This window comes from Pyricularia grisea, chromosome VII, assembly GCF_004355905.1.
Source record: "Pyricularia grisea strain NI907 chromosome VII, whole genome shotgun sequence".
NCBI lineage: Eukaryota > Fungi > Ascomycota > Sordariomycetes > Magnaporthales > Pyriculariaceae > Pyricularia > Pyricularia grisea.
The window spans coordinates 142573-168563 of record NC_044975.1 but is presented as its reverse complement, the minus strand read 5'-3'; the positions used below and the strand labels follow the sequence as shown (position 1 = coordinate 168563).

Sequence of the window (25991 nt, the reverse complement as noted above, 5' to 3'; positions counted from 1 at the left end):
CCTGTGCTCATGGGAATGTTAGTGCAAGGTTGGAGGCTGGGAAGGGCATCGTAACGCAAGCGTACATGGCAAATGGGGTTCCACTTGAGGTGCGCTATTGAGAAAGGGAAGAGATAGTTATACGGTCGAATAGAACCTACCCAGAGATAGCAGAATCAATAATTACGGTAATCCATCAGAAAAAAGGATTCTTCGGCAGCAGAAATTTGAAGATGTGATGATGTTCTAATAAGCCACAGGAATGCTATTACTTGGCAGACGCAAACAAGCGATTCTAACTTCATAAGACACAGATCCAACCAAGCCTTGCCGTGGTGGCTGTATGCTTTGAACATTCGAGACAAACATCCCAAAGACCAAGCGGAGGTACCCATTAATGATGCTAGGTTGTCTTGATCTTCGGATATATGCCATGGCTCTTGAACGCTACCAGATCGAAGCTCAAGAGCCCGGTCTATTCCGATGAAGATCCCAGTACCCAAATGAGTTTCTTTCATTGTGGAAATGCATGATACCGACGATGTTAAGCGTTTCAACTCCGCGCAACCAGGCCCATGGTGAGACCATCAACGGCCAGTCCTATATTCAAGCTATGGTAGCCACGCAAAACATGGCTCTCATTCTTTGCCCTTCCATTGCTATCTCAGAACCCATCACACCATGTAGGCTAATTCCGGGTACAAATCTCACTGATCCGTCTTGTTTAGAGCTTCCTCGTACCAGAACTCAGTGGGGTCGGAAAACTCGGTCATCGAGGGTGAATATCATCCACATTCTTTTCTCATCTTCTCCGCGTTCATGAAATTCTTTGCTCTGCCTCGTTGTAGTCTTCACAGTTCAATGTAGGCTTCTCTCCATGAATAAGTTGGACCATATTCTTGGCCCAGGCCCTGAAAAACGCGCTCCAGGCAACCTGGCGTAAGAGGGCCTTCTCCGTCATCCGCAGGAAGCGCGTGAGGGAATCCGGCTCGCGTAAGATTCCCACGTTGGTCAAGTGGATGTCGGCATCCCCGCCGTTTCTGGCCCAATCTTGGACTTCCTCTCGGGTAGACAGCTGATCGAGGCGCACGGTGCGCCGCCGCGCCGCAGCGCCTGGCTGCCTAGAACTGGCGTCCCCTGCCGGGGTGGCCTGCGACGGATGGGACTCGACTGGCCGGAGCTCCATGTAGAGTACTATGTAGCACGTGGCTATCCCGATGCTGAACATGTCGTATGGGGCAAGGCGTCGCGTGGTTTGTATGAACTTGGAAATACACGCCGCGTGCCACAAGCACTTTCTCGACCGCGCTCCTTCGCGCTGCAGATATTCTTTAAACTCGGCCTTGAGTTTAATCACCTGGGCTGTGTCAGCTTGCCAACCGGTACCCGCAAACAAGGTCCGTAGAGGGACGGAGCGGAGGATAGCAAGGATGTGATGGAGAGTTGCGTGGCAGCGGGTTGGTTCCTCTCCTATCAAAAACGAGATGTGGTCGATAGATTCATCCAGCAGAGAGTTTTCCATCGTCTCATCATCATTTTCGCTGGAAGAGATGCGGATGGGGGCTTTGGAGATACTAGGGCTCATGCTTCTGAGGTGGGACCCAAAGGAGTTCATTGCGAGTCTTGATGCGCGGCGCTGCCGCTGGTTATTCTTCCCATTGTTGTACAGCGCCACTAGACTCATCTTGGACAAGAAGGGATCGCAGTCTATCTCGGGTGGCGGAGCGGGTTCCTGGGAAGATGCTTGCTGCAATCGGACAGCTACATTTAAATTAGTCAAGGCTTGAGCCCTCCGATTCCGTGGGAGCTTCCTACGAACCTTGAAACTCCATCTGCTTCGACCTCCATTCATGGACGTCTTTGGCATACCAAGTGCGACTAGGACAAGGCATCTGCTTCGAGATATCAAACAGATTGAAGTCTGTGGGAATATAAGTAAAAAGGGAGTATATGCATTCGTGCACTGTGCCGCATTAGTACTGCCGTATACATGCGAAGCGGGAAAAAGCCAAGACCGTGACTAACTATAGATGCAGCACACTAGGCGTGTTTCCTCTTCCATCGCAAGCCAGCTTGCCCACTCATCATTACTCTTAGTGAGGTTCTGACGGGATGTTCTCTCGGCGTCCCTTCGAGACGCCATGTCGCGGCACATGGACATGAGCATCTGTCTTTTATAATGGGATAGGAGGAGCCCTTTGTGCAGACCGCAGGACAAAAGGTGGATATGGCGCAGGAAGGTGCTCTGGATGAGGGCCTTGCTCGGTCGTTTGATCTGTGCCATAGCCTGCCGAGGTCAGTCAGTATATGTCAGAAAATGGGATAGGACCGCGAGGGCGGCATACTTCACTTTCTACCGCTCTGCCCAGCAAGTCGCATAGTATCGAGGTATAGTCTTGTATATCATCAAGTTCCGAATAATAGCTTCCGATAGCCGCAGTGGCTAGGAGCAAGATCCAAGGTAAGTCTTCGGCCTCAAGATGCGAGACATGCAAGAAAGGGAATTGAGGATCAAAATATTCAAAGTAGAGATCAACAAAGGCTTTGATGAGACGTATGGGTACAAAAGACGGTGTACTGTCCTGGGATTGCGCTGCATAGAAATTGCGCAAACCCTCATATGCGTGGGAGGGGACATGGCCGACATGGCCAAATGTCTCGGTCTCGGCGGTCTGCAGGTGACTGTCCTGCGTCTTTGGGAATCGCCGGCATGGGGTTTCGCCGTAAGAACGAGAGCTATTCACGGCTGGAGGTGACGGATCCTGATCTGACGAATGGTTTGGCACACTCACTGAGGGGACCGGCGCTGCTTGGCCCCGCATTTGGTGGTTTGGGGAGTGGTTGTGTGGTTCGACGCTGCGCTGTTGGTTGTGGTCTATCATGACATGGGTTGTTTCAAGGGCATCCCCAAGCTCCTCGGATATAGGAAGGAATGGAAAGTAAGATGACAGGGCATCCCACTCGGCGGCGAATTCGTTTACTATTTGGTTTGCATGATGGGACGGAGAGGAGCTCCATTGCTCACGTGTATAGAGATCAGGATCACTATGCAAAGACGAAGGGTTAAAGTTGGTAGACACGGCAACCGGGTGCCCAGCCGCTGTGTGAGAAAATTTAGGGTTGTCTTGGCTGTTACTGGCAGAGCTGTTGAAATTGTGATGCAAAGCAGGCTGATCGGCGGCGGCGTTGGGGGGATGGCCATTTGCCACGTGGGACCTAGGCGTGTAGCTATAGGCATCGCTATTATCTTGATCGGTTGGAATAGAGCTGGCCCTTAGACTACCGCTGCGACTAGCGGGTGTCTCGCTCGGTCGAGCCGAGGAGATATTTATGATACCAGGGGTCTTTCCCGGACTGTACTTGCATTCGGCACCGGTATCCTGACAACGCGCGCATGGCAGACCGCCGCGACAACGCTGCTTGAGTTTCGCACAGGAAATACAAGCCTGGGCACAGCGGCGTGGAGTGCTGCCGTGTGTCTCATCGCCGTGGCGGTGGATGGTGCTGTGGCGCAGGAGAGTATCCCTAAGCCGACGCCACTTTTTAGGTTAGCAAGGCGAGATGCCGTGCGGGGGGATCAATCGGGGACTTCGAATTTGTAGAAGAAGAAAAAAAACGCACTTTCGAGCAAAGGACTTGTCGCAAACGTCGCACTGGAATGGCTTGATTCCAGAGTGCCTCCTCAGATGCCGGTCCCGGTGTTCTTTCCGCAGAAACGTCTCTCCGCAGTGCTCACATCTCAGGCTAGCGGGCTCGGACGCCATGTTCCGCCGGGGTTAGTGCGCCTTGAGTCGCTCTGCCGAACCGACGACACCTTAAAACTCGGTGGTCAAAAAAAAACCAACGCGTAGTTTTGCGATTGTTAACGCGTAAATATTTTAGTACGGACCCCGCATGAGCCGCTGCTGTAACACGCGTCAGGAGTTCCAAATGATGGTCGGTTTGGTGAATGAGAGAGGTTGTGATCGACTCGAGAGGGCGGGCGGGGGCGCATGGATCCATCCCCACCGGTTTCGGGTTTCTCATCCCACCCCCGCCGGCGCAGTACCTAACCCGAGGCCATGCGTGACTCGTAGCAATCAGTGCCAACAGTTTTCCCTCGCCGGGAAGCTACCTACCTACTCAGTCAAGGTATGGCACCATGTTGCAATTAGAACCTTTACTAGGTAATGGAAGGTACGTAGAGGCGAAGTTGGTGAGGGCGATTAGCCGCAGATGAGCCCAACGCAAAATTGTAGTACAGTCTCTAGCCGGACTCAGCGGGTCGAAGCTGTTGAGGTGTCAATGCATTCATCTCTCTGGACTGACGACTGTATCCTGCTCCTAGTCTTGACAAACCCAAGAGCAGCAGAAGAACAAAATCGCCATGATTTGTCGTGAGTCACCTTCCACATACGACAACACTATATTAAACGCGAACGGTTTCTCGTGCCAAATCCACCAAAACAAACTCCCAATTCGACATTCTCAAAATTCGTATTGCTTTTCTCCCACAACAGGTGTTCACGACCCGCAAATACCATGCATGGTGTTTACCTTTAATACTTCTCTAAAAGTTTATGTTTAAAACCGCGGTAATACTTTTCGAAGATTATATTTTATTGCTGGAAACATTCTGGGGGCGTTTTCTCCTCCAAAATAGGTAGGTTTACCGACCAGCAAGTTTAAAACATCAAGGCAACGAGAACTTTGGGCCTTTTGCGCGTCAAAGGCTCCACGAGGCGGCTGGAGAACATGCCAGAGCCTTTGCCAGTCTTTTAAAGACGAAACCGGGCTTTAAGATATGCTGTATCTAGAAGGACTCATTTTTAACCAGCCGACAAGATATCAGTGACACTGTTCCTTGGCATTAGCCACTGGAGATGGGACAATTTGTTGATCAATCACCACGGGAATAAGGGGAGTTAAGCACAATAAGATCAATAAGAAACAAATCGGACCAACATGTGAGGTAAGAACACGGTGACCATAATTCTAGAGAACTGGAACGTGAGCAAGTGCCGCCTTGAGATCATAATATTCGTCAGTATTGGGGACGGATTCCCTGCGTTATACACCTTATATTTTCCGGAGTTCGTCTTAGTAGGGGTCTCTTTCGCCTGACAAACAGGCAGGCTGGTTTCCGCCTATGATCGCTTCAAATATCCCACCGCTTTGCCGGGTCGGGAACGGTAATTCTTGGTGGCATCTGACTCGATTATAACGGTGCCCTCACCTATGGTGAGCCCCATCATGTTGGACTGAGCACCGCAGAGGACCAGCGGTCAAAAGAGCGGCCAGATGGTGGGTGACAATATAGTTGACGAACTCGGATATGAAGTCAGGATTGATTGCATACATGTCTGGCAATGGACCCTCCTGGAACTGTATGCAAACATCCCCCCTAATCCTCCAGTCACTACGGATATGTGACAGTGAATTCTCTGGAAGCCGAGAGTGGCCGTGTGTCTGGTGCAGGCCGACTATCTTATGAGCGTTGTGTCCAACAAACATGTTAGCGAGTTTGTTAATTGTTCCTTATCAGCGCCAACCTTATAATAGTGAATACTCAAAGGATTAGGTTATCAAGCAGGAGGTATGGAAATTGACGAGTTTCAGCGTATCAAATTATGTTTATTGAAAGCCAGGACAGCAAGGCCTACCGCCCTGCGAATGCAATTATCATGGCTGATGAATTGTAATCGCTTCCAGGATTTAAATCGAGTAAACAATTACAGAAGGCGCTGAATTGCCTGGGCACTTCGCTTACAAGCTGCAAGGAGACTTTAAGAGCACGGGCTCGTCGCCGTAATCTCCTTGACTGGAGACCGCCGACGGAACAAATGATCTTTTGTTGAAAACTAAGCAGCTGCACATGGTAGGTAACAGGCAGGTTTCACTAATCCAGCGTCGTTTTTTTTTTGCTTGAGAATCTGTAGAAGACCTAGCTTTGATATTGTAGCACGATTCTTATTGCCTCTTCTCCTTCGACATTAATTGTTTCCTAGTTTACCAGTTCACTCTTGCCTGTCGGAAGCAGAAATTGATCCTCGTCAGTATCGTACAAGACACCCATCCCGACGGGGCATGCGTGCATTTCACCAGTAACTGCCTTCAAATCTTTGCTGGACTTGGCGTGCCCGTCCCTGATCACTCTCCAAGTGGAATGCGCAGGGTTTACGGCTCTGGTGTGCATCAGACTTGCGTCTGCCCAGACGCATTCAAAGTCGAGTTGCTCCTTCGTGCTTGCGCCGTTTTCCTCCATCAGGAGTTTGCAGAACTCATACATGGATTGGCGAACGTCAATCTGCGCCTTTAGAGATTGAATCTGTAGGGGGAGAGACCAGGAGTGTATTGTTAATCTGTGCGTCCAGCGCCATCATCTATTCATCCATGGGGAGAGACCAAGCAGATGATGAGTTGTGCGGGGTATTCTGATAACGTACCTCACCATTTCCCGTCAATCAATTGTTAAATGCAATCCTTCATCCCTCCCTTTACCCTGGAATCAACCTGGACCCGCAGCCTACAGGCCTGGTACTCCAATCCAGTTCTGTACTTCGATGCCTTCTTCTCCGTTTATTTCCCAAAATTACGAAGCCTTAATTGGTTCAAAAGCTCTGAGCCTGACTGTACTACCATGGTACGTTGCATTTCCCCAGGATTCCGCCGTTTTCTACGTCCATCCGATAGGCTGTGTTGGTGCATCCGAGCTGTTTGTTGGTTTTGCTCCCGCTGCCTTCGGCCGAGATCGGGATATCGCAATCCGCGCCTGAGCCATCGGCGCAGTAAGCCCTGATCCTGTTGATTCTGCTGCCGCTTTCCCGCTTGCTGAGGCATGCCTAGCCCTCTGACTTCGTACCGCACAACGGTCTCGTGGCGGTGCAAGATGTTCTGCCCATGGAGTGGTGCCTGCAGGATGCGGCGCGGGCGTCTCGTTCAATCGGTGCCGGTTTATTGTACGCAGGGAACTTTCCGAGATCCAGCACTAACTTCACGTCGGGGGTCGGAAATGGTTGGCGCGGACGGTATCATGCCGCCCAGATCGACCAAAGCAGAGACGCAGATCCGTATATTAGCGCTCCGTCAGGCATGCTAGGAATCCGGTAAGCGCATACGATCCCAGGCGGATTCGATAGCAATGGCACTTGGAATCTCGCCCGTCCCTCTCGTCGACGGCGACATTTACAGGGTTTTTTGCCTCGTTCAAAGAAAGGCTTTTACTGCTGCCATATGATGGGCTCATCCCTGTCACCTCCGTCCTTCGGCCACTACCTTTGCCCAGCAGTTTTCATAGGACCCGCTGAAATGTGCTAGACTTGCAGACTTAATCGAGTCAGGAACAAATCCAATTCAGATCCAGACAGCCGAGATGGCAGCACACAGCTTGATTTAAAGTCGAAGATACATGCAGTCAACGCCCACTTGGAACGGTGTAAAAGGCCATGCTTACAACCCAGCAGCAGCGTATCAAGCAGCCCAGTAGCTATAAATGCATTTAAGGTCATTGACTTCCCAGATCGAAGGCAAACTTCTTGGGTCGAGTCTTTTTTTCGGCCAAAGACCCTTCTTTCGACAATCTACCCTGTCGCCGTCATCGATGCGAACATGATGATGCTGTCTGACCCTACGCAGATGGATGCTTATCATCACAACCGTAGTATACCGAATTCTTTTTCAGCATTCAGCGGGGTACTCAAAGCTTGGGATGTCCGTAGCTTCGGTTTTTCCTCAGAGGCAGCATTTGTAAGCTTGGGTCTGCCCGAACAACGGAGACCTAAGGAGGATGGCCACCAACCGTGAAGCCCAAGCTTATCGAGCGAGCTGAAGTAGGCAAATATCTACCTGCCAAGGAAGCTGTGTAACTACCAAAGGGGTAGAAGTGGCTGCCTCGCGAAAGTTATAGCCCCGAGAGTCCGAAGATGGCGAAAAATGGATTTTGTGTGTTTGTTGCAGTTGTTTGTGTGAGAAAAATGGTTAAACTTCGAGATCAATGACATCATGTTGAACAAATTGGCGGCTCCGAAATGCGGGTCGGGCTACGCTAGCACGATTACCGGTTGCGATTCCACCAGTTCCAGATCGATGGTAGATGGACGGAGGAACCGGGGTTAAAGTTGTAGGGATCTGCAAACAATCAATCGGTAACGGACAAGCTGGAACAGCGAATCGCATCGTCATAGACATGTAAGCCGCATTCCAAAATGTTTTTGAAGCTTACGGAGTACCCACCGATAAAATGAAGTACGCTACCTCAAGTACCTTATATATCTCGAGCATGCACTGCAAAGTAACGGTTCAACTGCCACGAGCCACGTCAGGGGTCGTTATGTATGCTTGAGTTCGACAGTGGCCAAACCGCAAAAATGGACGACAGGCCTACACCCAAAGATAGCGACATTCCGGGAGGCTTCCCAGAGTCGCCGCCTGGTCCAACGCCACAAATCGAAAGAAATTTTCCGTTGGTGACATCTCAATTCCGCGATTCACGTTCCCACGTCAACACGCCGACCACGAGACCAGGACCAACAGTAGGAGGCAATTTCGCCTCGAGCTCTTCATCTTTGACTGAAAAGGAAGACGAGAAACTCGATACTGCGAGTCAAGATGCTGGCTCCGAAGAGCGGTTTGCTCCGCTGCGCACCATTTCACAACCTGTAAGAGCGACAAACAGCAATCAAAGGCCAGCATTTGAGCGCAAAAAGACCAGCTACACAGAAGATGATATTTTTCGAGCGTTATCAAGAAGGCGCACAAACGGGACGCATGCCTCAGCCCCAGTCGAAAGCGGCGAGGAGGAAGGCGAGGAGATCGAACGACTAGTCTCGAGGATGTTTGGTCATGAGCGTCAGCAGCAAAGCGACGAGGAGAAGACGCGACGCAGCGGCGTCATCTTCAGGGACCTGACCGTCAAGGGAGTCGGTCTAGGCGCCACTCTGCAGCCCACTGTCGGCGACATCTTCCTGAAGCTGCCCCGCAAGATGAAGCACCTCTTGACCAAAGGACCGCGCGCCGCATTCGCAAAGCCACCGGTGCGAGAGCTCATTTCTCACTTTGACGGTTGCGTGCGCCCTGGTGAGCTGCTGCTGGTGCTGGGGCGCCCCGGATCCGGCTGCAGCACCTTCCTCAAGGCCTTTTGCAACCAGCGCGCCGGCTTCGAGTCCGTCTTGGGTGATGTTTCTTACGGAGGAGTCGATGCCAAGACCATGGCCCGCGACTTCCGTGGCGACATTATCTACAACCCCGAAGAAGATCTGAACTATGCCACGCTCTCTGTCAAGCGCACTCTCCACTTTGCGCTCGAGACTCGTGCACCCGGGAAGGAATCTCGTCTTGAAGGGGAGAGCCGAGAAGACTATATCCGTGAGTTCTTGCGTGTCATTACCAAGCTGTTCTGGATTGAGCACACCCTCGACACCAAGGTTGGCAATGAGTATGTGCGGGGTGTATCGGGAGGCGAGAGGAAGCGTGTCAGCATCGCCGAAGCCATGATCGCGAGAGCTTCAGTCCAGGGTTGGGATAATTCCAGCAAGGGCCTTGACGCCAGTACTGCTGTCGAATATTTGCGGTCAATCAGAGCTATGACCAACATGGCCAACACGTCCACAGCCGTGTCATTATACCAGGCCGGCGAGTCGCTGTACGAGCTCGCTGACAAGGTGCTGCTCATCGACGCGGGGAAGTGTCTCTATTTCGGACCGTCGGAGCAAGCCAAGCAGTACTTTATTGACCTTGGCTTTTCCTGTCCCGAGCGATGGACCACGGCAGACTTCCTTACCTCGGTCACGGACCCGCACGAACGACACATCCGCCAGGGCTGGGAGGACAGGTTTCCGCGGACCCCTGAGCAGTTTTCCGAGGCTTACAGGCGTAGCAATATCTATCGCGCCAACCTCGAAGACATGTCTCGACTGGAGGCGGAGCAGCAGCAGCAGGTCGAAGCTCGCGCCGCCATCGAGGCCGGCAAGCCTAAGCGTCAGCGCACCAAGAACTACGAGATACCGTTCCACAAGCAGGTCATCGCTTGCACCAAGCGTCAGTTCCTGGTCATGATCGGTGACAAGGCTTCTCTGCTGGGCAAATGGGGTGGTCTTGTGTTTCAGGGTCTAATCATCGGTAGTCTCTTCTTCAACCTCCCCGAGACCGCGTCCGGTGCCTTCCCACGCGGTGGTGTGCTCTTCCTCCTGCTGCTGTTCAACGCCTTACTGGCGCTGGCCGAACAGACTGCCGCGTTCGAATCCAAGCCTATTCTTCTCAAGCACAAGTCCTTTTCCTTTTACCGCCCCTCCGCCTACGCCATCGCGCAGACCGTGGTAGATGTGCCACTTGTCTTTATCCAGGTCGTCCTATTCACTGTCATCATATATTGGATGTCCCACCTGGCGCGGACGGCGTCGCAGTACTTTATCGCCAACTTGATCCTCTGGCTGGTTACCATGACGACTTATTCCTTCTTTCGTGCCATATCAGCCTGGTGCGGAACCCTGGACGTCGCCACGCGCTTTACTGGTCTCGCAGTTCAGATTCTCGTCGTGTATACAGGCTATCTGATTCCCCCGACATCCATGCCAGTTTGGTTTGGTTGGTTACGATGGATCAACTGGTTACAGTATGGATTCGAATGCTTGATGTCAAATGAATTTTATACACAGGAGCTCACATGCAATGGGCCCTTTCTTGTTCCCCAGGGACCCCAAGCAGAGCCGCAATATCAAGGGTGTACTCTCGCTGGCAGCACTCCTGGCGATTCAACTGTCAGTGGTGCAAACTACATCAACGAGTCGTTTGATTACACCCGCGCTCACCTCTGGCGGAACTTTGGATTTCTGTGGGCGTTTTTCATCTTCTTTGTGATTCTCACAGCAGTCGGCATGGAGAGAATGAAGCCCAACAAGGGGGGCGGTGCCATAACCGTCTTCAAGCGGGGACAGGTACCCAAGCAGCTGGAGAGTACTATCGAGACAGGTGGTAAGGGAAAGGGAGGGAACGAAAAAGATGAGGAAGTCGGAACACCGGGATCAGATTCTCAAACCGCGATATCACCAGGTGAAGGCTCAACTGAAGATGAGGACAAAACATCAAATCAGGTGGCCAAGAATGAGACCATCTTCACCTTCAGAGACGTCAACTATGAGATCTCGAGCAAGGGTGGCAAACGCAAGCTTCTCTCTGACGTTCAAGGATATGTCCGACCCGGGAAGCTTACGGCTTTGATGGGTGCTTCTGGTAAGTTGCAACCTCTAATGAATGCACCAATATGACATTGGCGACATGCTAACACGAAGAATTCAGGTGCCGGAAAAACCACCCTCCTCAACACCCTCGCTCAGCGCATTCAAACAGGAACTGTGACGGGCGAATTCCTTGTTGATGGCCGACCCCTTCCTAAATCCTTTCAACGAGCCACCGGATTTGCAGAGCAAATGGATATCCATGAGCCCACCGCCACCGTTCGTGAAGCTCTCCAGTTCTCGGCCTTGCTGAGACAACCCCGCGAAGTTCCCAAGCAAGAAAAGCTCGACTACTGCGAAACAATTATCGACCTGCTCGAGATGCGAAGCATCGCTGGTGCCACGATTGGCAACGTCGGCGAGGGTCTCAACACCGAACAGCGCAAGAGGTTGACGATCGGAGTTGAACTAGCCTCGAAACCCGAGTTGCTCATGTTCCTGGATGAACCGACTTCTGGGCTCGATTCAGGGGCTGCTTTCAATATCGTTCGCTTCTTGAGAAAGCTCGCCGATGCAGGGCAAGCAGTCTTGTGTACCATACATCAACCATCGGCTATTCTTTTTGAAAACTTTGACGAGCTGCTCCTGCTCAAGGCCGGAGGCCGCGTGGTCTACCACGGTCCGCTTGGCCACGATAGCCAGGACCTGTTGGGTTACCTAGAGTCCAACGGAGCGCAAAAGTGCCCACCTAATGCCAACCCGGCAGAGTATATGCTTGAAGCCATCGGAGCCGGCGATCCGGACTACAAGGGCCAGGATTGGGGTGATGTGTGGGAGAAGTCCAAAGAGCGCGAGGCAAGGAGCCGCGAGATTGACGACATGATATCTCAACGGCAAAAGGTCGAACAAACCGACAGCCTGCGTGACGAACGTGAATACGCCATGCCTCTGTCCACTCAAATGTCCGCAGTTGTGCGCCGCTCCTTCGTCTCATACTGGCGCAACCCAGGCTACCTCGTCGGCAAGTTTATGCTGCACATCCTAACGGGACTCTTCAACTGCTTCACCTTCTTCCGGATAGGGTTCGCGTCAATCGACTACCAGAACCGACTCTTCTCCATCTTCATGACCCTCACCATCTGCCCGCCCTTGATCCAGCAGCTGCAGCCCGTCTTCATCGACTCGCGGCAGATATTCCAGTGGCGCGAAAACAAGGCCAAGATCTACAGCTGGTCCGCCTGGGTCACGGGCGCGGTGCTCGCCGAGATACCCATCGCCATCCTCGCCGGCGCAGTCTACTTCAACTGCTGGTGGTGGGGCATCTTTGGCTGGCGCGACATCATGCCCGGCTCCTCGTCGGCCTTTGCCTTCCTCATGGTCGTGCTCTTCGAGCTGTACTACGTCAGCTTCGGCCAGGCCGTGGCTGCCTTTGCGCCCAACAAGCTCCTGGCCTCGCTGCTCGTGCCGCTCTTCTTCACCTTCATCATCAGCTTCTGCGGCGTCGTCGTGCCCCCGGCGCAGATCCCCACGTTCTGGCGGGAGTGGATGTACTGGCTCTCGCCGTTCCACTACCTCCTCGAGGCCCTCTTGGGCGTGGCCGTTCACGACCAGCCGCTGCAGTGCCAGCCGGACGAGTTCGCCCGGTTCGAGCCGCCGCCGGGGTCGTCGTGTGAGGAATACGCAGGCCAGTACGTCCAGCAGGCTGGAGGGCGGCTGCAGACCGGCCAGGGAGGCATGTGCGAGCTGTGTCAGTACGCCGACGGCGATCAGTTTGCGGCGAGTTTCAGCGTGTACTACTCCAACCGGTGGCGCGACGTGGGCATCTTTTGCGGTTTCATTGTTTTCAATTATTTCGTCGTCTATCTGGCTACTTGGCTCAAGTTCAAGGGGAAAAATCCGCTTCGCGTGTTTGGCAAGCGGAAGAGTGGCTGATGGAGAGGCAATACACAGTGTACTACTTCATTTAATAAACGGGCTGGTTGTGGGATTTAACACCAGTTTTGTCCTAATCCAATTGTTCGAAAATACCTAAGCAAAATCCGCAGCCAAGTCCATGTCGCCAGACGCTAGCTGCGCTGAACTATAAACTTCGGTAGCTTCTACTGTCTTGGTAAATATAGACCCTTAAGAAGCTATAAACTGCTGACTCGTTGCCTCAATGACAAAACACTTTGCACACAGGTAACCGATTGTCCGAGACTATCTATCTATCCTTCCAGCGGTTTTGTGTATATTTATTGATCGCGGAGCATCAAGGCCGGTAATTCTTCAAGCAACACAAAGGAAAGGAAAAACAAATTACCATCACAGCCAGAACTTATGCTGCTGCGCCCTTACCAAGGGGGTGATGATCAGTGTTGATCTGTTTTCGCACACGGGGGGATATTTTTATCGACAAAAGTGCGCTCTGCAGACGGTCCGACTAGCAACTTAGCAAGGCTGTTCCTGCAAAACCTTCAACGGGACGACGCCTGCATCTTTTCGACCTTGTCATGGACCACCGTCTATATTTTGTGCATTTGCGCCACGGAGTTCATCTCGTATATTGAATTGATCTGCAACGTGTCCTTTTTTTTTGCTCTCTTTTTTTTCTCTCTCTTTTGTTTCTTTTTTTTACTTCTCAGGATCGGCCGTGACCAAGGTTCAGTGGTTCACAAAGCTTCCATGCTATGACCCGGTTTTTAGTAGCTGCCAGGGATAGCGCCTGCTACGAATTAGCCTTTTAGTCATCTTGCTTTTTATGGAAAATGTTTTCTTGGCAGGATTACTGACCACAACTGATCAACAATCTATAAATAGTGCGCACCTGATTAGAACGTGCAATCGAAGTACGGAAATACAACCGGGGACATGAATGTATCTCAGTGCATACCTGCACTTATTCATATGTATGTAAGAACTCTCAATCACCTTTATCAATCGCTCTGTAAAGCTTGGGATCGACTCCTTCCAAAACAAGGGCATAACAGTGATCAGCTGAGAATGAGATGTTGCATAGTTGTATGTTGTGATGTAGGTCCCCGTGGTGATCGTAAGTTTTTTAAGTTTCAACATAAGCTATAGCAGGATTTATATTTGATGATCTAGGCACTCGAAAGGACATTGCTCCTTGTTAAAGTGCATTGCCTTTGCAGCTTGCGTAAAGGTTAAGCCTCTCTATTTTCCATGCAACTTTCCTCTAATAGCTTGTTACGATCAAGGTATCGGGTAACCTGTTCTTATGGTAAAATACAGTGGGTTAAAGCAACTAAGCGTCTAAACTGGGTAACTGGGATTCCTAATAACTGGGGTAAAATTATAATCGATTCCTGGGTAGGTAATAAATTGGATACAAATTAATTGCTGCTAAACAATTTTAGACTAAATTCTATCTACATAATAATAAACGTATCTTATATAATCAATATCCTAAACGTAATCTCCCTTAATCTATTTAATTTGTGATTTTTAATCGAAATTTTACAAATTACCCCAAATTACACTTTAATAGTTACGTAATATTACGTAATTAAATCCTTATATAATCCTATTTCCTACCGGTCGCTATTTTTTTAATTTGTTATCGTTAAAAGGGGTATAACCCCACCTGGCCTTCCTAATTCCGGCCCAATTATTTGGTCGTAATATCAAATTTCCTTTTTTTTAACCAAATCCTTTTGGCCTTAAATAATCTATATTCCCTTAATCCCTATTCCTAGTTTTTGGTTTTTTCCTTATTAATTTTTTTACGCCATATTTAATCGAATTAACAAATCGAAATCGGGTCGTTTTTCGATAAAACGTCGCCACGCCTTTTTTGCTTTTTTCCTTCCTTTTTCCGTAAACATACCTTCCTATTTTTATTGTAAATTTTGCGGTATAATACGTTACGCCGTTTCGCCGCAAAATTCTTTTCGTTATATCGAATATTTCCGCGTTAACCGTTTTAATTACAATATATTAAATATTTCGAATATCCAATTGCGTAATATTGGTCGGTAATATTTAAAATTCGATATTAAAATAAAAATTTTGGAAAAAAATATTTTGGCTAAATAATAAAAAATTTAAAAAAAACAACTAAAACTTTTCCGTTTACGAAAATAAAAAAAATTATAATTTAAAAAAATAATACGAATTATATTTCGCGGAATTAACGATTTGGAAAAATTAAATCGGGTAAAACGTAAAAAAATAAAACGGGAAAAACGGCGGCAATTAGCCGAAATCCTTCCTAAAATATCCCTAAAATCGTTTCTTCCGGATTTTAATTTTATTTGGGATTCGTCCTTTTTAATAAATCTTTTAAATCCTTTTTTATTAGACGAAATAAATATTTTCGCGCGGTATTTTATTAATAAATCGTTTTATTCGTATATTTTAATTTATAATATATATTAATTATTTTTTTCGCAAATTTATTTCGTAATATAATTTCGAATCCTAATCGGTCTTTATTTTTTAAAAATAATAAATAGTATTTTTTTAAATTTTCCTTTTTTTTGGCTAATTTATTCGCAAATCCATTTTTTAATAATATTAGCGAAACGGTTTTTGGCAATTTTAAAAGTGGTTAAAAAGTTTCCAAATATTTTTTTCGTATCCGTAATTTTCCCATTTAATAAAATATTCCGTTTTTCCGTAGTTACGTTTATGGTCTAATATTCGTTTTATTTCGTAGGTTTTTTATACGTCGACCTCGATCGTTTTTTATATATTGGTACCGTATAGTATTAATTCCAATAATAATATATAAAATATCGGGTAAATTTTTATAATATTTGGTAATAATAGTCTGTAATTGGTATCGCTAATTTTTTTATTAATTTTAAAAAGTCCAAATTTTTTAAAATTAAATTTGTTATTTGGTCGCTGTATTTTAATATTACGTCGAATAAGGTAAACGTTATTTCTTTTTTTAAAGGATAATCCCTTTATCCGATATTAATTGGCGTATTTTATTATTTTTTTTCGTACGAATTCTAATTTCTATTGGAATTTTTTATGTAATTATTATAACTCGTTTATTTATTTGTCGGTTTGCGGTACCGTAATGGTTATTTTAGGTTCTTTATATACGGTAAAATTAAACCTATAATTGGCATAAAACGGGGTTATTTTAGTATTTTCGTTCTTTAAATTATTATAAGCGAATTATATTATGGGTAATAACCGTACCCAATCGTCTTACTTATAATTTACGTAATATTTTAAATATTATTCGAATATTTAATTGGCTCGTTTTATTTATCCGTCCGTTTGGGGGTAAAATATTATTAATAGCTTATAATTAATTTCTAGCTATTCCATTAATAATTTCCAAAATTTTAATATAAAAAACTTGTTTTTATCGGTAATAATGCTCTTTAATAATCCGTAATTACTGACAATTATTCGTAAAAATATGTAGGCGATTTCTTTAACGTTGCTATTTTTTTTATAGGGTAAAAAATAGGCATATTTAATAAATTTATCCACTATAACCAATATACTATCGTATTTGGTCTTAATAAATAGTTTTTCCGAAAATGGTAATTTAACGATAAAATCTATTATAATAATTTACCAGGTTTTATCAGGGGCTAACAATAGTTGTAATAACCTATAAAGTTTATATTTTGCTAATTTACTTTTGGCGCAAAATTCGCAATCCTTAATAACTTTTCGTATTTCTTATCGTATTCCTTTAAAATTGTAATGCTATTTTAACCGTTTCCATATTTTAGAAATTCTTTGGTATCCGTATACTTTATTTTCGTAAATCTTCCGTATTTCTTCGGGTATAATCGTTGTATTTATCGTTATAAGATTTCGGTATGTTAGTAAAAAATTTCCGTTTTCGTTTATCGTAAAAATAACGCGTATTTCCTCTGGTATTATATTTTCGTGGTTTGGCCTCCGGCTAAAAATATCGGCCCTACCGTTTTTTATTCCTTTCCGGTATACGATCCTAAAATGGAATTTTAATAAAAATTCTAACCATTGGATTTGTCGTTTATTTAATATTTTACTAATGGTAAAATGGGTTAGGTTTTTATAATCCGTATAAATTAATATTTCGTATTTAATTCCGGATAATTATAATTTCCATTTTTCGAATGTTCGAATAATAATTATAAGTTTTTTATCGTAAATTTGGTAATTAAATTTTAACCCGTATAACTTTTAAAAAAAAAAGGCGCAAAAGTATAATCTTCCTTTTTTATTTCGTTGGTTAAATTATCCTCCAATTGCGTAATCGGATACGTCGGTTTCGATTTCGAAAAATTTCGTTGGATTTGGTATTTTAAAAATCGGTTTTCGTACCATTACGTTTCGTAATTGTTCGAAAGCCTATTATATTTATTCCGTCCACTGGAATTTTAAATCTTTTTTGGTTATATTGGTTAATGGGGTAACGATCGCGCCGTATTTTTTAATAAATTTCCTATAAAAGTTTACAAATCCGAAAAAAATTCGAACGTCCTTTACGTTTTACGGTTAAAACCATTCCTTTACTATTTAAATTTTCGATTTTTCCATCCTAATTTTTCCAAAAACAATAATATATCCTAAAAAATTAATTTATTTGCTATAAAAAATATATTTGTCGGGTTTAATTAAAAATTTGGCGTTTTATAGCTTTTGTAAAACCGTATAAATATATTATTTATATTTTTCCAACGTTTTGGAAAAAACGAAAATATCGTCCAAATAAACAACGACGAAAATATTTAAACATTCCCGGAAAATATGGTTAATTATAATCTAAAAGGTTATTAGGGCGTTAATAAATCCGAAAAATATTACCAAATATTCGTAATATTTTCGCCTGGTACGAAACGCGGTTTTCCATTTTTCGCCTTCTTTTATACGGATTAAATTATATATTTTTTTAAAATTTAATATCGTAAACCATTTCGTTTAATAAAACATATTTCGAAATTCTCCGATTAGCGGGAATGGGTAATAATTTTTTATAATAATATCGTTTAATTATTTATAATTTACGTATAATCGTAATTTTCCGTTTTTTTTTGGTACGAAAAGGATTGGGTATCCTATTAATAACGTTAATAATCTAATATATCCTTTTTTAAAAATTTTTTCGAAATATTCGTCTAATGCCTCCATTTATATCGGGTTTAAACCATATATTTTATAAAATTTTGGTTGGGTTTTTTCTTTTAATAATATCTCGTAATCGAATAAATTATATTCGGGTAATTTTATTTCGAATTTTGGGCTAAATAATCGGGTATACATTTAATATTCTTCTGGGATTTTGCCGTTTTTAACTGGTTCGTCCGTAATTAATATTATATAATTGGATCGGTTTTAGTCTATAAATAATCGCCTTTTTTCCGATATTAATTTCGGGGTTGGTCGTTTTCCTTATAAGTACGCCATTTATTTTATTTGGTTTTTCCGTACCTTACGTTTCCTATATAAACTTTTCCAAATTGGAAATTGTTTAATAACTAGGTATTTTTCCTATTAAATTTGGCCGGTTATCCAATCTATCCTAAAATTATTTTTCCTAAACCAGGGAATTTTTAAAATTATATTTTTATCCTTTATTTCCGTAATATTTAAAATAATTCGTTTTTTTCGTCCATAATTTTCCATTTAAAGGTATACGGTCTTTATTTCGATAATATCGTTCCCGTATAAAACTGTTTTTCCTTCCACGGTTTACAATTGGTATAATTTTTTCTTTTATTACCAAAATATCCGTTATTCCGCCACGACCTTTGGTAATATATAATTACCTTATATTCCACTATCGAAAAATATTCGTATAGGTTTTCCACCAAATCGTATATCGAAAAATATATATTCGTATTTTACTATCGTATTTCGCGTAACGTTTAGGGTTTTTTATTCCGTTTTTATTATTTTCGCCTTCCGGTACCCTATACCGTTTAACTGCTTTAATTTTTTAATTTATTAAATTCGCGTCGTAAATCCTTATTTTTTTTATTTTTGGGTATAAAACTACTTTTTATTATTATTCCGTCGAAAGAATATTTCCCTAGTATAAGCGTTTTACGCGCGTTCGTAGGCGTTTATTTATTTTTTATTTTCGGATCCTATACAATTTTAGTTATAGGAACGGGTATTTGGTATCGTTATTTTCGTACGTACTAATCCTATACTTTAATTAATATATGGATTTTATATATATTACGTATACATTCGTACTATGGGGGACTTATTTGGTTATAATATACCATAAAGTATTCGTTATTTAACGTAAAAATTATTATTGGCTCGTTTCGAAACCTAATTTTAATTTCCCAATTAGGTAATTCCTAAATCGTATAAATTTCGTTAATTCCGGTAATTAATCGTCGTCGAAGGAAAAAATTGTGGTAAATTTTTTTACTTATATGGATTTTACAATTGTCTCGGAAATATTTGGCCCAAAAAGTTTAAAGGTATTTTGGATATCTAATATCGAATATCGGGTAGTTTCCAAACGTGGGGTCCGGATTTCCTAAAAAATTTTATTTTTATTATATTAAATTATATCCTAAAAACTAAATTAATTGGTTATTTCGGTATAAATCGATTTATTTTTTACTATATTTATAAAAATCGTTAATTTTTTCCGTATTATAACGGCTTGGAATTATTTTTTTTTCGTCGTTTAATTCTTCGCCTAAAACGTTATTAAAAAACTTTTCGATTAAAGGTTAATTGGTTATCCTAATACGGTAGGTTTATTCCAATAATTCCGTATTTAAGTTTTCCGAAAGGTTCGAATCGGTAAATTTGGGTAAAATGGCATTTTATCGATATAAATTAATTAATAACCTTATTCCTATAAATATTCGGTTTCCTACTACTAATATTCGAATATTTCGTAACTTTTAAAAATATTATCCTACGTCTATTTTGGAATTATTATAAATTATACAATTATCGTCGTAATAAATAGTCCAATTTATTAAATTATATTAGTCAGGCTATATTTATTGGTAATTAATAGCGTTAAACCTTCGTAATTTTTCGAATTTACCCCTAAAATCGATAATAAAACCGGGGGTATTATTTTAATTTCCAAAACAATTTTTTGCGATATATCCTATTTTATTACATTTAAAATATTTGCCATTTTTGGAATTTTTACGAAATTTTTTATATTATATCGCGTTAAAATCCATAAATCCGTTATACGTCCCGTATACGGTATTATACTGGCGAGGCGGTTTGGGGTATTAATATTTACGTCCGGTATTAATTTATCGCAAAATTAATCCCTATACGTTACGGCCTTCGCGCCGTTCCAACTTTTTTTCGTAAAATCGGTTATTAATTTTAATTGCTAATTTTACATATTCGGTTAAAATATCGGGTCGTTTTTTTTAACAAATTCGTTTTTAATTTTTTCTTTAAATCCTATATAAAAACGTACCATTAGGGCTTCGGGGCCCCATAATAATTTAGCGGTAATTTGTCGAAATTTATTAGTATATTTTAATGCCGATTTAATTTGGATAAAACGCACCAATTTACGTTTAACCGTACGTTCTTCGTTTAAATTACCGAATATTCCTTTAAGGCATTTTTCGAAATTTTCGTAATCGTCGAAAATGCGGTTAATCTCAGCTTTACGGTTTTTTTCTTTATTATAATCCAAATAATTTCGCAAAATAGGTTCGAACCAGGCGAACGCGTCGCCTTTTAAAAACGAAGCTACGTAGGCAACCTTATTTATATTGCTATCGAAATTATCTTCGTTAAAATGGAAATAAATCCGGGTTCCAATAAGGAATTTTTAAAAAATACCTGGGGTATTATTAAAAGGGGTAAGTAAAGGATATTTAATATTATTTTTATTAATTCGGTTAATTTATTCGGTTATTCGTTTTTAAAATTGTCGATTTTCGGTTTGGAACGTCGCGACCATTTAACGTAAAACGTTAACGCTGGCCGAAACGTTGGTAATAAAGGGGGTTTAAAGGGTAATTTTATTGGAAAATATTATTTCGGCGGTACTATTCGGTATACTTTAAAATAAAATATTAAATAAAAATAATTAAAATGTTACAATTAAGGTATTGGGTAACCTGTTTTTATAGTAAAATATAATGGGTTAAAACAATTAAACGTTTAAATTGGGCAATTGGAATTTTTAATAACTGGGGTAAAATTATAATCGATTTCTGGGTAAATAGTAAATTGGATATAAATTAATTGCTACTAAACAATTTCAAACTAAATTTTATTTACATAGTAATAAACGTGTTTTATATAATTAATATTCTAAACGTAATTTCCCTTAATTTATTTAATTTGTAATTTTTAATCGAAATTTTACAGATTACCCCAGATTATACCTTGGTGGTTACGTGATGTTACGTGATTAAGTCCTTATGTAATCCTATTTCCTGCCGGTCGCTGTTTTTTTAATCTGTTGTCGTTAGGAGGGGTGTAACCCCACCTGGCCTTCCTGGTTCCGGCCCAACTGTCTGGTCGTAACATAGCTGTCTCCGAGGTTACCAATCCTGGCAACGCAATCTCGGGCCAGTGCACACAAATCCACCAGAGCTACAACTCATTATTCTTTCAGATTTTGACAGTACAGGCCAGATCTGACGACTCCGGGCGTCACTCTCATTGTCTCACAAGTCTCTAGTTATGTGTGCATTCTACGAGGCTACATATCTAGGAGTAGGGCCGAGCGCTCATACCATTAGTTTGTATGAAAAGATTCATTGTCAAAGAACGTATCTGTCATGGGAGAAGATGATGTCCCGGGTTATAACCTGGAAGTTGTACCTATTTCCCAAAAAGGAGGTATAATTAAGGAATGCATGTGTATGATTAATTCGAATTAATGCAACAAAACCTAAAAATAACAGCTACGATAATAATACGGCCAAATTTACCAACACAGGGATTATAGGCAAATTGCTCCGAATAACAAGCTTGAAATGATTATTTTGGTTTTTTTCTGGTTGGACTTTCAAGTACAAAATGGACGGCTTCCCATCCACCATCATGAAAAAAATTCTTTCCTCCTCAGGCTACTCAACCTTTCCTACTTTTCCATTTACATCTTCCATTTCTTCTCTTTTCTTTCATTACTGTTTTCCCCAATACACTCTTCTATAATTCTTGCCCTCAATACCTTCATTCTACTTCTCCCCGGGACATATTCTTTTTTTTCTTTTCAAAATGCGGTCTTCACAGCTTCTTCACCTCTTGGCCCTGGTTGCCATGGGAGTTACTGCCGCCCCCCTCCCAAGCGGTTCTGAGACCGGGACTACCGGACTTCAGGTTGAGGCCCCAGATGGACGTCGTGTCCTGTCGTCTGAGGAGGATCATACCCGAGGTTATACCCTGTGCCCGACCTGTAAAAGCGCGCATCGGAGCGATGAGCTATTGGAAGATCATCAACAAAAAGAGCATGGTTATGTGGGTACCGAGGGAAAGGGTAGAAGTTCTAATCCCCGAGCCCCAACCAATCGCGCTCGGCCTATGTCTGAGGAAGAGCGGCTGAACAGGATAGCCAGAAAGGTAGGGCACTAGGGGGTGAGTGGTAAGATGATGGGCAGAAGCAAGGAACACGGCAAGGGCAACAGAGGAACGGTAGATCAAGGGCGGAGTTGGACGAGGCACTTAAAAAGTAGCCAGTTACGCCTTGGAATCAATACGGAGCCGCAGTGCGAGTTGATAAACTTGCCAGGTGGGAAAGACACGCGGTGCTCCCTAGTAACGACAAACTTACACCCTTTGACGAGCAGGAAGGGCCGGTGCAAGTCGGAAGTCATTCATAGTTTACCAGACTGGGTATGATCATTCCGGGGACGTCCAGATGGCTGCCTAAGTATATTTTCAAACGTCGCTGTTGCCTTAGCTTAGTATTTCTTTTATCTTTGATTTTGCCGAACGAGAAGTTGAACAGTGGGACCACTACTGGTGTCTCCAGCCTGGGATGCCATGGGAAACGTTTACAAGAATGCAAGAATGTATACCTGGATGTGGTGAATAGAAATCAGTGGAAACTAAACAGATGAATATACAAGATATAAATAAACCGGTTCGCATCGTTTATAAGTTTAGTGTTACTTTGAGCTCTTTCGCTGTTTTTTAATTGTTTTAATTAGTACTTGAGCATCTATGTACTAGCTGCGGATATTAAAATCAAGCTGCAAGAAAGGTCCCAAAACAGCAGCCAACGACAGCGTTCTGGAGACCGCGAAAAAAAAACATGTGGCACCGCCATTGAGATACCTAGCCTCAGATAAGCTCCCCCATTGGCTTTGCAGATTTACTAGGCCTGGGCCCCTTTGGTCCCCTTGGTGTTCGGCTCACTCTTTGAATATTGTGCTCTAATTTAGCCCATCACAGAATGGCTAATGTTCCCGCCAAGCTGCAAGAAAGAAATTGCGCATAAACCAAGACGTCGCCAGTCGGAATTGGCAGTTAGCCGCTAGAGAATGCTACCAAGTCGGATGGATTGTGGCACATGTGCTTATCGAAACAATATACAGGGTATTTTATTAAACTAATTACTTATAATACAAGCTTCAATTCGCAATAGTCGACGCATTATAATCAGCGACCTGCTGATCCAGGAACGCAGTACCCAAAACGTCCACCAACGTGCTCTTGAGAGTCTCTAGGCCATCGGTGGACGTAGAGATTGAGCTGAGGATGGGCGCGGCCTGGCTGCCGTCGCACTCGCCGACGTGGCCGTGGCCGTCGGCGCCGCCGTCGGAAATGCTGCTATTGTCCCTCTTGAAGTTGACGCCGGGCTTGATGGTGATGCAGTTGTACCGGGCGTCGGCCGCGCGCATCTGGCAGATCTCGGCGGCCTTGCAGTCGGCGTCGCAGTATGACGTGTCGTAGCCGCGGGTCTTGCGGGCCCGGTAGGTCTGGAAGACGGTGTCGTTGCTCTCGAAGACGGTGGTGAGGTCGTGCCAGAAGCCGGGCGTCAGCTCGGCCTTGGAGTCGGTCACGCCGACCAAGGGGCCGTATGCCTCCTTGACCGAGTAGAGCTTCTGCCAGACGGGGTTCGTCTGGTAGGTCGCGGCGTTGATGTCGGTGTAGTAGACGGTGTAGTCGAGCACGGCAAAGGTGACGGGGTCGACGTCGTAGACGCGGAAGGTGGGGTTGCCGGATGTAGGGGTCAGGGCCGGGGCGACGTATGAGACCATGGTTGCAGTAGAGGCGGACTGAGAGTTGTAGTCGCTGTAGGCGATCTCGAACTGGTCCTTGTGGGTGTGGCCGTAGAAGGTGGCTGCGATGGTGGCGTCGTATCGCTGGATGATTTGGTCTGGATTTGGGTTGTTAGTTGTCATTCAATATTCCTTTTGGGTAAAGCAGACCAGCGAATAAAAAGAAAAAAAAAAGAAAAAAAAACTTACCAAAGTAGTAGGAGGCGTCGTGGAAGGTATCCCCAGAGCCCATAGGCATGTGTCCAAGAATCCAAACTCTCTCTTTGGCAGCCTCGGCCTTGCTCAACTCACTGACAAGCCAAGCGAACATGCCGCTTGGGTCGCTCTCCCATTTCTTCTCATACATCCAAAAGTTTTGCTTGTACCAAAAGTTTGTGTTGATGCTGATGATGCGCAGACCCGACGCCTTGTCCAAGACGGAGTAGCTGCCGTAGTTGGTCGAGACCTTGGCCGCAGCATCTGATCCGATCCACGGTTGCCAGTCCGAGCTCATGGTGTCATAGACCCACTGCGAGGATATGGTGGTGTCGACCGCGGCTGGTGGGAACGAGTTGACGGGGGCGACGTCGTGGTTGCCGGTGACGGGATAGACCGACCCTAGGCTGCGCATGCGACCAAAGGCGTCGTTCAGGTCGTTGGTGACTTCGGACTCGGTGACGAGCCACACAGCGCCCTCGACCGCATCACCCGTGAAGATGGTAAAGTTGCGGTCGGGCACGAGGGTCTCGATGGCGGTGTACATGCTCTCCTCCAAGCTGACGGGGGTGTCGCAGTGCACGTCACCAAACTTGCCGGCAGGGGTGTCGTTCTGGCCGGGCTCGTCGGCAGCGGTGTAGGGACGGCAGCAAATGTTCTTGGTGCAGTTCCAGCTGGCTCCCTGCTCGTAGCTCAGGTCGATGTGGATGTCGCTGATGTGCACAACCTTGAGCGGAGCACGGCCGCTGGTGGCGGGGCGGGTGGCGCCGGCGGGCTTGGCTGAAAGTGCTGGTGCGTTCTTGGTGTCGACGTCGGGCCACTGGCAGAGGCCAAAGACGGTCAGGCAGAAGAGGTCCGAGGTTTTGGTACCGACGCTCATGGTGCGAAGGTCATGTGCCAGGATGGGTCCCTCGAGACCAATGGCTCCCGCACAAACATCATCGTCCTGGACCTTCAGAGCCTTGCAGACAGCCGTGATGACCTTGGTGAAGTTGTCGTTGCCCGTGTGAGCAAGGGCCTGAAGGACGAGGAGCAGGGCGTTGCATGCGCCACATGACGCCCCATTCTCAATGTCCTTGAGGATATCGCCTACAGTGTCTCGGGCCTCGAGCTCACGCTCACCGAAATGGACCAACGACTGGCTCATGACATCACCAACGGTGAGAGCGGCTGAAAACACCGGCAGGGTAGTAAGCGCACTAAGCGCGTTGACCAGGGTTGAGAACCTCATGATGGGCAGTGATGTGGGTAGTGAGCTACAGAAGCGAATCTGGAGCTTACAGTAACCCAGGGGCCTATGGATTGACAGTAAGGACTGAAATGAGGGGGGGATACCAAAAGATGGACGGCGGCCTGATCCAAACAAAAACACCCATCTCGCGCCCGGCTTGGCAAGTCCATGATCTTATACCATTTTACGTATTGCCTCGATTGTATGCTTGCTTCATCGGGTACTCCGACGAGTTTAAGCTTTATCGCCCAGTTCTGGGGCTCGATAGGGTTGCAATCACCGGGT

General features: G+C 44.9%; 6 protein-coding genes across 6 annotated transcripts; 2 read left to right on the top strand and 4 right to left on the bottom strand.

Annotated features, from left to right (window-relative positions):
• Positions 1-796: 796 nt before the first annotated feature.
• On the bottom strand, positions 797-3910 carry PgNI_10108 (uncharacterized protein; the record flags this gene model as incomplete). Its single annotated transcript, XM_031130084.1, has 5 exons — positions 3601-3910; positions 2325-3504; positions 2005-2266; positions 1799-1900; positions 797-1740 (listed from the first exon to the last, which is right to left on the bottom strand). Exons 1-5 carry the CDS (start codon positions 3741-3743, stop codon positions 797-799), a joined length of 2631 nt encoding a protein of 876 aa, XP_030979972.1. The 5' UTR covers positions 3744-3910.
• A 2052-nt stretch (positions 3911-5962) lies between these two features.
• PgNI_10107 (uncharacterized protein) lies at positions 5963-6338 on the bottom strand (the record flags this gene model as incomplete). Its single annotated transcript, XM_031130083.1, is given in 2 exon segments — positions 5963-6286; positions 6303-6338. The coding sequence occupies 2 exon segments, from the start codon at positions 6336-6338 to the stop codon at positions 5963-5965; spliced, it is 360 nt and encodes a 119-aa protein (XP_030979967.1).
• Positions 6339-8324: 1986 nt separating this feature from the next.
• On the top strand, positions 8325-13061 carry PgNI_10106 (uncharacterized protein; the record flags this gene model as incomplete). The annotated part of the gene is made up of 2 exons (XM_031130082.1): positions 8325-11184; positions 11251-13061. 2 exons carry the CDS (start codon positions 8325-8327, stop codon positions 13059-13061), a joined length of 4671 nt encoding a protein of 1556 aa, XP_030979968.1.
• Positions 13062-22274: 9213 nt separating this feature from the next.
• PgNI_10105 (uncharacterized protein) lies at positions 22275-22628 on the top strand (the record flags this gene model as incomplete). Its single annotated transcript, XM_031130081.1, has 1 exon — positions 22275-22628. The coding sequence occupies one exon, from the start codon at positions 22275-22277 to the stop codon at positions 22626-22628; it is 354 nt and encodes a 117-aa protein (XP_030979969.1).
• On the bottom strand, positions 22284-22870 carry PgNI_10104 (uncharacterized protein; the record flags this gene model as incomplete). Its single annotated transcript, XM_031130080.1, has 2 exons — positions 22284-22450; positions 22828-22870. 2 exons carry the CDS (start codon positions 22868-22870, stop codon positions 22284-22286), a joined length of 210 nt encoding a protein of 69 aa, XP_030979970.1.
• A 759-nt stretch (positions 22871-23629) lies between these two features.
• On the bottom strand, positions 23630-25845 carry PgNI_10103 (uncharacterized protein; the record flags this gene model as incomplete). The annotated part of the gene is made up of 2 exons (XM_031130079.1): positions 24470-25845; positions 23630-24378 (listed from the first exon to the last, which is right to left on the bottom strand). The coding sequence occupies exons 1-2, from the start codon at positions 25704-25706 to the stop codon at positions 23630-23632; spliced, it is 1986 nt and encodes a 661-aa protein (XP_030979540.1). The 5' UTR covers positions 25707-25845.
• Positions 25846-25991: the final 146 nt, after the last annotated feature.